Raw genomic sequence first — 14,303 nt, 5'->3', positions numbered from 1 at the left:
TGTATCTGGTTTACAACAAGCCATCCTTTCTGGCTCACTACACATTAAAATGTTTGCTGCTTTCCTGACATTATCTTTCCTTCCTCCACCTTCTCCTTCTAGTTGTGTAAAGTACACATAACGTAAAATTTATCATTTTAGCTATTTTTAAGTGTACTGTTCCGTGGCATTAAGTACATGCACACTATTGTATAACCATCAGGGCCATCTGCCTCCAGAACTCTTTAATCTTTTGCAAGAACTCTGTACACATTAAACAGTAAATCCTCCTTTCCCCTCCCCGCAGCTCCTGGCAACCACCATTCTACTTTGTCTATGAACTTGACTACTCTAGGAATCTTAGATAAGGGGAATTATACAATATTTGTCCTTTTTGACTGGCTTATTTCACTTAGCATAAAAGCCTTAAGGTTTATTCATGTTGTTGCATGTGTCAAAACTGCCTTCCTTTTTCAGGCTGAATGATATCCCACTGCATCTAAGGACATTTTGTTTATCAATTCATCTGTTAATGGACACTTACTCGGGGCTTCTACCATCTGGCTACTGTGAATAATGCTCTTACAAACACAGGAGTATAAGTATCTGTTGAGTGCTTTCACTTCTTTTGGGTACACATCCAGAAATGGAACTGCCGGATCATATGGTAATTCTATGTTTAAGTTTTTGGAGAGCTTCCATATCATTTTCCACAGTGGCTGTTCCATTTTATATTCTCACCTGCAACGCACAAGGGTTCCAATTTTTCCACATCTCCACATCTGACACTTGTTATTTTCTTTCCTTTTTTTTTTTTTTTAAATAACAGCCATCCTAATAGGTACAAAGTAGTATGTCATTGTGGCTTTGATATGCATTTCCCTAACGGTCAGTGGTACTGAACATCTTTTCATGTTTATTAGTCATCTGTGTATCTTCTTTGGAGGACAGTCTAATCAAGTTCATTGCCTATTTTTACACTGGGTTGTTTTCTGTTATTGTTGAGTTGTAAGAGGGGTTTTATTTGGCCCCACTGTGCAGCATGTGGGATCTTAGTTCGCCAACCAGGGATCGAACTCCTGCCCCCTACAGTGGAAGTGTGGAGTCTTAACCACTGGACTCCTAGGGAAATCCAGGAGTTCTTTGAATTTTTTGGATATTAATCCCTTATCTGATATATGATTTGCAAATATTTTCTCCTACTCTGGGGGCTGCCTTTTCATTCTGCTGCTGTCTTTGTGCATAAATATTAAAAAATTTTGATGAAGTCCAACATCTAATTTTTCCTTTTGTTGCCTGTGCTTTTGGTGTCATATCCAAAAAAATTGTTGGCAAATATAATGTCATGAAATTCCCTCCCTATATTTTCTTCTAATTTTATAGTTGTAGCACTTATACTTAGGTCTTTGATCCATTTAAATTTTTTAAGATACTGTAAAAGGAAGGATCCAACTTCATTTTTTTTGCAGGTAGATATCCAGTATCCCCAACACTATTTGTTGAAAAGTTGTCCTTTCCCCCGCTGAATGATCTTGTCACCCTGGTCAAAAATCATTTGACCATACGTATTAGCATTTATTCCACCTTTTTTTTTTAACAGTTTTACTGAGGTATAATTCACATACCATATAAGTATACAACTCAATGACTTTTAGTATAGTACAGAACTGTGCAACATTACACAATCAATTTTAGAACATCTTTACAACCTCCAAAAGAAACTCTAACCCTATACCAATCAGGAGCCACTTCTCCACGAGCCCTGCCCCATCAACTTTCTGATTCTAGGGATTTGCCTAGTCTGTACATTTCATAGGTAATAAACCATACACTACGTTGCCACCTGTGACTTGTTTCTTTCACTCAGCATGTTTTCAAGGTTCATTCATGTTGTAGCATGTATCAGTCCTTCATTCCCTTTTGTTGTTGAATAATATTCCATTGTATTAATATACCACATTCTGTTTATCCATTTATCAGCTGATAGACATCTGAGTTGTTTCCATAATTTTGGCCACTATTAACACCAGTATAAATTTTCCTGTGGATATATATATATATTCAATTCTCCTGAGTATATTCCTAGGAATGCAATAGTTAGGTCATATGGCAGCCCTATATTTAACGGTTTGGGGAACAGCCAGACTGTTTCCCAAAATGGCTGTACCATTTTAGATTTCCACCAGCAGGTCATGAGGGTTCCAATTTCTCCATGTCCTCACCAATACTTGTGTTTATTGTCTTTATTTATTTATTTGGTTGCACTGGGTGTTAGTTGCAGCAGGCGGGCTTCTTAGCTGTGGCATGCAAACTTAGTTGCAGCATGCATGTGGGATCTATTCCCTGACCACGGAGCAAACCTGGGCCCCCTGTATTGAGAGCACAGAGTCTTATCCACTGCGCCACCAGGGAAGTTCCTGTTGCCAGTCTTTGTGATTTTAGCCACTGCAGTGGGTGTGAAGTGCTATCGCATGGTTTTGAATTGTTTTTCCACAATGATTAGTGACTCCCTAATGACATCAAGCATCTTTTAGTGTGCTTACTGGCCATTAGTCTCTGTTCTTTGGAAAAATGTCTACTTAGATTCTTTGACCATTTTTAGGTTGAGTTGTCTTTTTGTTTTTGAGTTGTAAGAGTTCTTTAAATACTTTGGATTCAAGTCATTCTTCCACCTTTAAACTATAAACTGAAGACTTTTTCCTTTAGGTTGGTCCTACGGTGGTAACAATGGGCTACTCTGACGCTAGGGAACATTCTTTATGTTGTAAGAATTGTTGGTTAGGAATTCTGAATAGATTGTATACTTGGGCATGTTAGGCAATTTTTGTTCCTGGATAAATTTGATCTCATTTTCATTAGTTATTTTTACATTATCTTTGGAGTGCAAAATTTACAGGGTTCCATGGTTGCTGTTCTGCCAAAGTAACTATAAATTTAAAGGGCGATGCAGCCTTCTCTTAAACACTGTCTCACAATACAATCGGCATTTTTACTATCAATGTTCTCGGGACATTAGCAAGATTAAAAATGTTATCTTTTATTATCTAAATAATAGTGATTATTATTTACTACAGTTTTCTTCCTGGCAACAATTTTTTTCTCTGGTTAGCATGTTTTAATTTTAATGCATTACTCTCCAACTATTGAGCACTTCCTATCTGCTAGGTGTAGAAACAGTTATTGCATAGACATCATCTTGCTTCATTTTCACCACCCTGGTGAGGCTGGTATTATCTCCGTTTTACAGATGAGTAATGTGAAGCTCAGAACTGAAACCCGACCTCACTGCCTGAGGTGTTTTTCGCTTTTGATTTTTCTTTTGGCCATACTTTGCGGCTTGCGGGATCTTAGTTCCCTGACCAGAGTTCACTGAACCTGGGCTCTCGGCCATGAAAGCGTGGAGTCCTAACCACTGGACTGTCAAGGAATTCCCCTCATTGTGCCTGAGCTTTTAACCCTCACAACACTGCCTCAAAGACGCAGAGGAAATACTACATGATATTTTTCATTTTGTGCTCTTAAAGATGCATGAACAAATGCAACTTCACAGAGTCAGCTGCTGAAACCATGGACTGAAGTCAAGAAGACCCCTCTACTCTCAGGACTGCAGCTCACAAACTAGTGAGCTCGGGCAGGCTCGCTAAGAGATTTCATCTTTGCTAAATAAAACAAAGAGTTTGAAGCACCAGGAAGAACATGAACTAAATAATCTCTCAGATCACTTCCAACTCAAACTTCCGCAATTCTAACTGCCACGTGACTAATTACTTAGGTACCACAGTCTCTGCTGGACAGCAGGATAGCATACGTAAGTTTATAAACCCAAGTACTTACTGATGGGATTCTCACCGTGGCTCACCTTAGAGGGATTTCTTATTATCTCAAAGCTAATCAGAGAGTTCTTAAAATAAATTTTACTTGCTTTAAGAAACTAGGAAGCACCTGTTAACAGAGATCATAAACTACACCATCTCCTTCAGGCTATTCTGGGTCTGAGTTACCCAACTGCTACTGTTGGGTCACTTACTGAGCCAAGATTTACCTGTAAAAAAGAAAATAGAATTTCTGAATGGGCTATTAGGGGAGACAGAGAAAACTTACTTTTCAGGTTATATCTTTTTGAACACTGATTAATTTTTTCACCCTGAGCATGTATTATCATAAAACAGAACAAAACTTAGAAGGAGGCTGTGGATCAGTTGGTCATCTAAAGGGATGAGACACAGTGGTTCATTTGGCCCAGATTTCCATTTTTTCTAGGAAATCTAGAAAGAATTTTAAAACACCACCAACAACAAAAAAAAATCCTGTTTTTTTTTTAAATGAGATGGCTCTTCTAGACGAAAGTTAAGAAATTAAATACAGGGCTTCCTAGGTGGCGCAGTGGTTAAGAATCCACCTGCCAATGCAGAGGTCACGGGTTCGATCCCAGCTCCAGGAAGATCCCACATGCCACAGAGCAACTAAGCACGTGTGACAAAAAAAAATAATAAAATAAATTTAAAGAAAAAAATAAAAATAAAAATAAATAAAAGAAATTAAATACAAACCTTCCAACTTGATATGTGGGGACAGCTGTGGTTCCAAACCTTTGCATTCCATAGTAGTTAATAAATCCAATCTCCTTGAGAGAGTTCATGGCTTGTTCCACTTGGTCATCAGTTCCTGTTATGTTTCTGTAGAGGTCCAAATTACCCAAAGAAAGAAATTTACAAGCCACCACATTCAGGGATGCATATCGTAAGTGACATGGCTTGGCTTCTGTGCCTTTCCCTTCTCCCCTGCAGCTTTCTCTCTACCTCCTGAGGACTCTGTCTTTTTAAAAAATTGTGAAGTATATACAACACTAAATTTACCATTTTAGCCATTTCTAAGTATGCAATACAGTGGCATTAAGTACATTGACAATGTTCTGCGACCTTTACCACTATCTTTTTCCTGAACTTTTTCATCTTCTCAAATCAAAACTTCACACCTATTCAACAGTAACTCTCCATCTCCCCACCCCAACCTTACACCCCAGGTAACCTTTATTTTACTTTCTATGACTTTGAATTTGCCTATTCTGGGTCCTGCATGTAAGTGGAATCACAGGCTGTCTTTTGTATTTCAAGGAGACAGCTTCTTTCGAAAGCTGAAGCTGAGTTTCTTAGAGGGGTGGGTGTGTTGGTACAAACACTACAGCTGTGTTTGCTCTCCCAGCCCCACTGGATCCCACACTGCCTTCCCAGGCTGCCACGACTGTTAGTGCCAGCTCACTGGGATTAACAACTGTTCTGAACAGATTCAAGGTGACCCAGCAAGACCCTCTCTGGTCTGCATTCCCATCTGCAGCTCTTTACCTGAGGACAACAGTGAAGTGATTCCCTTGAAGCTCTCCCAATTTCAGAGGGTTTTTCTGATAGCTGAAATTCCCTAGCTTAAAGTTCATCAAGCACTTGTTCAAGTGGGCAAGTCTTTGCGCAGTTATTCTAAAAAATACGAAATAAAAAAAGAGCAGAAAGAGGGTCATGAGATATTGCCAGGCTAAAATGGTCTAGGACACTTCACTACAGATAACAGCAGCTTAAAATGAGACTACACGCAATGACAACAGAAAAGAAAGGCATTGCGGCCAGTGGGTGAGCCTACCTTTGTCTCTAGAATGTTCCTCCAGCATGAGGACACCTGTTCCTACTAGAATGATGTAACCTGGGCCATCTTTATATATTCTTAGAGCCCCATGTTACTTACATGCCGATAATGGAACAATACTTCTGTGAAATTTTCTACTTTTTGTGAGGGGAGAGGGGTGAGAAAAGGAGCAGAGAGCAATCTCTACAGGTAAAAAGATTATTTATTAAGCATTAAAAAAGAATGATATGTTCATTTTTGTCCATCAGAAAAATATTGTAATCTCACTACAGAAAACTTGGAAAAATACAGAAAAGTACAGAGAAAGGGGAAAAAAAAAAACCAATTCAGTTTTATCACCTGAAAAAATTCTATTAATATTTAACTTTGAATTTCCTCCCATTCTTTCTTTCTTAAACACATCAGATATATTTATATAATCTTTATCTGGCTATATATATTTAGTTACAATCCTACCATAATCCATACCTTCCTGCTATCATGTAAATGGTATTACAAAGTTTTTCATGAAAAATTCATTAACAACTTTAATAGTAACACATGTAGAAAAAGAAAAAGTATTAAACAGCCTCTGTTCTATCTAGATCCCTCACAACCCTCCCGACCGGCAGCCAACATTAACAGTTTCTTGTATATCCTCTAGAAACACTTTCTGTATACACAAGTGTACCTATCGTCTTCTCTCTTTTTGCAATTTCTTTGTAAGCTTTTAATATGTGTCATATATACAGAAAAGTACACAAATCCTAAGTGCTCTGCTTGATGGAGTTTCACAAAGAGAACACAGCCATGTAATTGGCACCCAGATCCTCCCTTTAAAAAAACGGTTTGTTACATTATAAATTGTTCAGCATCTTGCTTTATTCACTGAAAAATGCACGTGAGAGATCTGCCTTATCCATACAGTCCTTCTGAAGCTGCCTCATGGCGTGTACAGCTGCACAGAACAGCTGCTACACTGCCTGGATCCTTTCTCTGACCTTTATCGGACCATTCGCTTGTGATGGATGTTTAAACTGCCACCCATCTTTTGCTGTTACCAACCACTCTATAACAAATATTCTCATACAGACTTCTTAGTGCACCTACATAGGCGAATGATTCCCATAAACTCCTAGAAGTAGAAGGCACAGATTCTAATTTTTTAAGCTCTTTATCGAAATATAATTGCTTTACCTCGTTGGGCCAGTTTTTGCTGTACACCAAAGTGAATCAGCTGTATTTATACATATATCCCCATAACCCTCCCTCCCGTGACTCCCTCCCATCCTCCCTATCCCAGCCCTCTAAGTCATCACCCATTATCGAGCTGGTCTCCCTGTGTTATGCAGCAGCTTCTCACTAGCTACCTATTTTACATTTGGTAGTATATATATGTCAACGCTACTCTCTCATTTCATCCCAGCTTCCCCTTCGCCCCCTACCCTGTGTCCTCAAGTACATTCTCTACATCTGCATCTTTATTCTTGTCCTGTCACTGGGTTCATCTGTACCATTTTTTTAGATTCCATATATATGAGTTAGCATACGGTATTTGTTTTTGTCTTTCTGGCTTACTTCGCTCTGTATGACAGTCTCTAGGTCCATCCACCTCACTACAGATAACTCAATTTCATTCCTTTTTATGGCGTAGTAATATTCCATTGCATATATGTGTCATATCTTCTTTATCCATTCATCTGTTGATGAGCATTTAGGTTGCTTTCACGTCCTGGCTACTGTAGACAGTGCTGCAATGAACATCATGGTACATGCTTCTTTTTGGATAATGGTTTTCTCTGGGTATATGCCCAGTAGTGGGATTGCTGGGTCATATGGTAGTTCCATTTTTATTTTTTTAAGGAATCGCCATACTGTTTTCCATAGTGGCTGTACCAACTTACATTCCCACCAACAGTGCAGGAAAGTTCCCTTTTCTCTGCACCCTCTCCAGCATTTATTGTTTCTAGATTTTTTTTTTGGGGGGGGTACAGCAAGTTCAATCATCTGTTTTTATACACATATCCCCGTATTCCCTCCTCCCTTGACTCCCCCCTCACCCTCCCTCAAGTCCCCCCCACCCTCCCCGTCCTAGTCCTCTAAGGCATCTTCCATCCTCGAGTTGAACTCCCTTTGTTATACAACAACTTTCCACTGGCTATCTATTTTACAGTTGGTAGTATATATATGTCTGTGCTACTCTCTCGCTTCGTCTCAGCTTCCCCTTCACCCCCCGCCCCCTCCCAAACCTCAAGTTCTCCAGTCCATTCTCTGCATCTGCGTCCTTGTTCTTGTCACTGAGTTCATCAGTACCATTTTTAGATTTCGTATATGTGAGTTAGCATACAATATTTGTCTTTCTCTTTCTGACTTACTTCACTCTGTATGACAGACTCTAGGTCTATCCACCTCATTACATATAGCTCCATCTCATCCCTTTTTATAGCTGAGTAATATTCCATTGTGTATATATGCCACATCTTCTGTATCCATTCATTTGTTGATGGGCATTTAGGTTGCTTCCATGTCCTGGCTATTGTAAAGAGTGCTGCAATAAACATTATGGTACAAGTTTCTTTCGGGATTATGGTTTTCTTTGGGTATATGCCCAGTAGTGGGATTACTGGATCATATGGTAGTTCTATCTGTAGTTTTTTAAGGAACCTCCAAACTGTTTTCCATAGTGGCTGTACCAACTTCCATTCCCACCAACAGTGCAGGAGAGTTCCCTTTTCTCCACACCCTCTCCAAAATTTGTTGTTTCCAGATTTTGTGATGATGGCCATTCTGATTGGTGTGAGGTGATACCTCATTGTGGCTTTGACTTGCATTTCTCTGATGATTAGTGATGCTGAGCATCTTTTCATGTGTTTGTTGGCCATCTGTATGTCTTCTTTGGAGAAATGTCTATTTTGGTCTTCCGCCCATTTGTGGATTGGGTTATTTGCTTTTTTGGTATTAAGCTGCATGAGCTGCTTGTATATATCGGAGATTAATCCTTTGTCAGTTGCTTCGTTGGCAAATACTTTCTCCCATTCTGAGAGTTGTCTTCTTGTCTTGTTTATGGTTTCTTTTGCTGTGCAAAAGCTTTTAAGTTTCTTTAGGTCTCATTTGTTTATTTTTTATTTTACTTCCATGATTCTAGGAGGTGGGTCAAAAAGGATCTTGCTTTGATTTATGTCACAGAGTGTTCTGCCTATGTTTGAGGGCACAGATTCTAAATTTTAACCCCTACTGCCCTCCAAAAAGGTTACACCAATTCAAAATCACACTGTTAATATACAAATGCCTCACTGCCCATGTCTCCTCACACAGCACGTTATAAAACTTTTTGACCTCTGCCAGGCTGGTAAGTTAGAGATGCTATTTCGATGTTTACTTGCACGCTTCTCACTGTGAGAGAAGTTAAGCATTTCTTCATATGTTGACTGTGAAGTACCCGTTCATCCTATTACCTATTTTTCTTTTGGATTATTAATATTTTTCTGTTTTCATACATCAAGGAAACTGACCCTTCACATCATCTGCAAATAGTATCTCCCATTTTGTGGGTGTACTTTATTTATAATATTTTACACTTTAGAAAATTTCCCAACTTCATGTTAAAAAATTCAAAACTGAAGAAAACTGGCAACGAATAAGAATAGTCTTATACCTTACACCTAGATTTACCAATTGCTAACATTTTCCCAGATTTACTTTACACGTATTTCTAGATATATGAACACCGACACATTCCACACACATGCACACACACACATACGCGTAAAACCTATGTATTTTTCTGAACCATGTAAGAGTGAGCTGCAGACATGGGGACACCTCACCCTTGAAGTGACTGCAGTGTGTGTCTCCTAAGCACAGCAGTCTCCCATGTTACTAACCACTGGACACCCTCAGGAGGCCTACATGAATTCAATACCACTGATGACTAGTCCACACCCAAACTTACCGGATTCCCCCAATAACATCACTTAGATTTTTTTTAAAGCTCCGTAAATTCAGGAGCTAATCAAGGACCAGGACAATCATTGTCTCGTCAGAATAAGACTCCCACATTTTGGTGGGAAAGCGTATCACAAGAAAAGGGTACTCTCCTTTCCCTTTTTTACTTGGTAATCTCTGCGGTGACATTTTTTGTTTGTTTGTTCTTGGGTTTTTTCGCTGTGCCATATGGCCTGTGCGATCTTAGTTCCAGGGACTAAACAGTAGTAAGAGTGCCGCGTCCTAGCCACTGGACCACCAGGGAATCCAGGATTGCTTTCTTAAGGGATGGGAAGCCAGTGATGGATTTACAACTGTATTGGATTTGCATTTGAGGCCAACCATTTTTTTAAAAAGTCTTTATTTATTTTGGCTGTGCTGGGTCTTCGTTGCGGCACACACGATCTTGGTTTCAGTACGTGGGATCCTCAGTTGCGGCATGCATGCAGGATCTAGCTCCTCAACCAGGGACTGTAGCCGGGACCCCTGCACTGAGAGTGCGGAGGCTTACCCACTGGACCAATAGGGAAGCCCCTGTCGGGTCACGGTTTCAAAATTCTGTATGTATCATGTTCCCCCATGGATCCTCATCCAACTGTTCAGGTACCCTAGTTGGCTGAGGCAAATATTACTCTGTTGATTGTGAAAGTGTGTTCTTCTATACCCGCCACTCCTCCTGTATTAGCTGGCATTCTCCTACAAATAAAGACTGTATGGTAAAATTTTTTTTTCAAATTCTCTTCCAGTTTAGGTTGTTACATAATATTGACCAGAGTTTTCTGTGCTATACAGTAGGTCCTAGTTGGTTATCCACTTTAAATACAGCAGTGTGTACACATCAATCCCAAACTCCCTAACTATCCCTCCCCCCCCACCCTATCCTTCCCCCACTAGAAATCGTAAGTTCGTTTTCTAAGTCTGTGAGTCTGTTTCTGTACAGTAAAATTTTAGCTGAATTTTTTTAAATAACCCTGGGATTTAAGCTGTACTTAGAAAGGGTGTCCCTAGTCAGAGGTTATTTTTTAAAAATAGTATCCCAAGTAAAGTACTTTTACAGTTGTAAAAGGGTACTTTTTCTTTTGCTTCCTTTTCGCTTACAGCAGTGACGTACTTTTTATCATGGTTCATTTACAGCAGTGCTGGCCTCCATGCACTCACTATAACACACTAATTTTGACTACTGCTCTTTTAAAATTTACACTGGGTGTGGCAAAACATAAAAGAACTTTGGGCACTGGAGTTCCAGGGGCATGGACTGGCAGTTTCTGTTTACTCTTCCCCAGTGAACTACCGATGCCAAAAGTGGCTCATTTAGAAAGCGGTGGGAGGAGGTCAAGCTCTCTCCCTCTGCTTTAAATTATGAACTGTTTGTCCTAGGCAACAAGGAGGTTAAGGAAAGAAGAGGGGACATTTTTACACACACAAACCAGTAACTGTGTCAGCTGCTGCTCAGTGGCTTTGGTTCTGCATTTTAAATTAACAGCATCACACATATCTTTCTGCTTTTTGTCTTTTTTTAAAAGGTAGATTAAGGAGTACAAATACTACACCAAGGACCTGGCTACAAAAGATAAATATTCATATTACATCTATCTATTATATCATATCTCTCTATCCACCTACCTTCGCAGTGACACTGCAGCTGATGTCGCCTTTCAGTGGCTTTGTTAATATCTGGCAAAGCCTTGCCTCTTACCCACTCTTACCACTCAGTGAAAGCATACAAAAATTCAGGTAAGGAGTCAATTTAATTTTTTTTTCAGGTGGGTATTCAGTTATCTCAACAAATTTACTGACTCAAAATTTTTCTCAGCTGATTTTAAATGCTCGTTTCATTACACACTAACTCTGTGGATATATCTGGATCTGTAATTACTCTAATTCTACCTGTTTATGTGCCAGTTTCATACTGCTTTAACTGCTATACTTTTTTTTTTTCTTTTGGGCCACGCCACACAGCATGTGGGATCTTAGTTTCCAAACCACGGATTGAACCCGTGCCCCCTGCATTGGGAGCACGGAGTCTTAATCACTGGACCGCCAAGGAAGTCCCTGCTGTACTTCTATATGTTTGAAAATATACTGAGGCTGGAAAGCTACATGTAAAAGAATGAAATGAAAACATTCTCTAACACCATATACAAAAATAAACTCAAAACAGATTAAAGACCTAAATGTAAGACTGGATACTATAAAACTCCTAGAGGAAAACATAGGCAGAACACACTTTGACACAAATTGCAGCAGTATTTTCTTGGGTCCACCTCCTAGAGTAATGGAAGTAAAGCAAAAATAAAACAAATGAGACCTAATTAAACTTAAAAGTTCTGGCCTGGCAAAGGAAATCATAAACAAAACAAAAAGACAACCTACAGACTGGAAGAAAATATTTGCAAATAATGCAAGCAATGAAGGCTTAATTTCCAAAATATACAAACAGTTTATACAGCTCATTATTAAAAAAACAAATAACCCCATCCAAAAATGGGCAGATGGGACTTCCCTGGTGGTGCAGTGGTTAAGAATCCGCCTACTAATGCAGGGGACATGGGTTCAATCCCTGGGCCAGGAAGATCCCACATGCCACGGAGCAACTAAGCCTGTGTGCCACAACTACTGAGTCCATGCACCACAAGTACTGAAGCCCATGCGCCTAGAGCTGTGCTCTGCAACAAGAGAAGCCACTGCAATGAGAAGCCTGCGCACCACAATGAAGAGTAGCCCCTGCATGATATTTGTTAGAAGAAATAGCCAATTTAAACAAAGAAAAATACTCTTTTCTCCTGGAAAAAAAAAAAAGAGTAGCCCCTGCTTGCCACGAGAGAAAGTGGGCGCATAGCAACGAAGACCCAATGCAGCCAAAAAAGGATAAATAAATAATAAAATACATCTTAAAAAAAGAATCCACCTGCCAACGCAGGGTACATGGGTTCGACTCCTGGTCCAGGAAGATCCCACATGCTGCAGAGCAACTAAGTCTATGCGCCACAACTACTGAGCCTGTGCTCTAGAGCCCATGAGCCACAACTACTGAGCCCACATGCCACAACTACTGAAGCCCGTGAACCTAGAGCCTGTGCTCTGCAACAAGAGAAGCCACCGCACTGAGAAGCCCACGAACCGCAATGAAGAGGAGCCCCACGCTCACCGCAACCAGAGAAAGTGGGTGTGAAGCAACAAAGACCCAATGCAGCCAAAAATGGATAAATTAATAATAAAAAATGAGCAGAAGACCTAAATAGACATTTCTTGAAAAAAGACATACAGATGGGCAAAAGGCATATGAAAAGATGCTCAGTATTGTTAATTATTAGGGACATGCAAATCAAAATTACAGTGAGGTACCCCCTCACACTAGTCACAATGCCCATCATTACAAAGCCTGCAAATAACAAATGCTGGAGAGGGTGCAGAGAAAAAGGAACCCTCCTACACTGTTCGTGGGAATGTAAATTGGCATAGCCACTATGGAAAACAGTACAGAGATTCCTCAAAAAACTAAAAACAGAGTTCTCATGACTGAACAATCCCACTCCTGGGCATATACCCAGAAAAGATGAAAACTCTAATTCAAAAAGATACATGCACCCCAATGTTCATGGCAGCACTATGGAAACATGGCAACAACCTAATATCCATCAAAAGATAAATGCCTAAAGAAAATGTGGCATATATATACAACAGAATATTACTCAGCCATAAGAAAGAATGAAATAATGCCATTTGCAGCAACATGGATGGATCTGAAGATTATCGTACTAAATGAAGTAAGTCAAAGAAAAATATCATGATATTACTTGTATGTGGTAAAAAATATATATACAAATGAACTCATTTACAAAATAGAAACAGACTCACAGACATAGAAAACAATCTTATGGTAACCAAAGGGGAAAGGGGGGAGGGAGGGATAAATTGGGAATGTGAGGTGAACATATATACACTACTATACATAAAATAGATAAACAAGGATGTACTGTATAGCACAGGGAACTATAGTCAATATCGTGTAAAAACCAATAATGTAAAAGAATCTGAAAAAGAATATATGTGCGTGTGTCTGTGTGTGTAAAGACACACACATATATATAAAAGTATAAAACTGACTGTTGTACGCCTGAAACAATGTAAATCAACTATATGTCAATAAAAATAAATAAATAAATAAATAAAAACAGGTGGTAAGTTAAAGAAATTGATTACTATAAATCCAGAAATACCTTAGAGTGGAGAGGGTGGTGAAAATGTTTTAGTAGTCTAAGTGTGCAATTTACTCCATAGCAGAAATCACCATGGGACTGTTTTAATAAAAACATTTTACAAATGAAAAATACATATTTTCATTTTTATATATATTTTATACATATATATATACATACTGAGGCTAACCCCCCTTTATTAGTCACTTTTTCCAGAATTTTTATGGCTAGTTCTGTCTTTCCCACATTATGATCAGCTTGATTAGTTTGAAATACTCTGTTGGTATTTTCATTAGTATCAGCATAAATTTATACATTTATTCGTTAAAGGACATATATATATATATCCAAGAACAGGTTACAGAATTTATTTATTCAATTCCTTTTACATCTATCAATAGCATTTCAGTTTTCTTCATAGAGAAAAGATCTTATACTTTTGAAAAATCTTTGTTTCTAGGTATGTTCTTTTTCTTTCTTTTTTTTTTTTAAAAAAAAACCTTTTCTGTGTAAGAGTTTTTCCACTAT

The 14,303-nt window shown here is 38.9% G+C and overlaps 1 protein-coding gene across 3 annotated transcripts in view; it reads right to left on the bottom strand.

The window, feature by feature from the left end:
• PUS7 (pseudouridine synthase 7) overlaps positions 1-14,303 on the bottom strand; it is a 104,827-nt gene that overhangs the window by 12,332 nt on the left and 78,192 nt on the right. For all 3 annotated transcript variants that reach the window (XM_057732340.1, XM_057732339.1, XM_057732338.1), the window contains exons 8-9: positions 5,322-5,450; positions 4,530-4,655 (exon numbers count right to left, since the gene is read on the bottom strand). In XM_057732340.1, the coding sequence (XP_057588323.1) occupies positions 4,530-4,655; positions 5,322-5,450 (255 nt within the window). The remainder of the gene's footprint in view (positions 1-4,529; positions 4,656-5,321; positions 5,451-14,303) is intronic.

The sequence above is a fragment of the Hippopotamus amphibius genome, chromosome 4, assembly GCF_030028045.1.
Source record: "Hippopotamus amphibius kiboko isolate mHipAmp2 chromosome 4, mHipAmp2.hap2, whole genome shotgun sequence".
Lineage (NCBI taxonomy): Eukaryota > Metazoa > Chordata > Mammalia > Artiodactyla > Hippopotamidae > Hippopotamus > Hippopotamus amphibius.
This window is presented reverse-complemented; position numbering and strand designations above follow the sequence as displayed.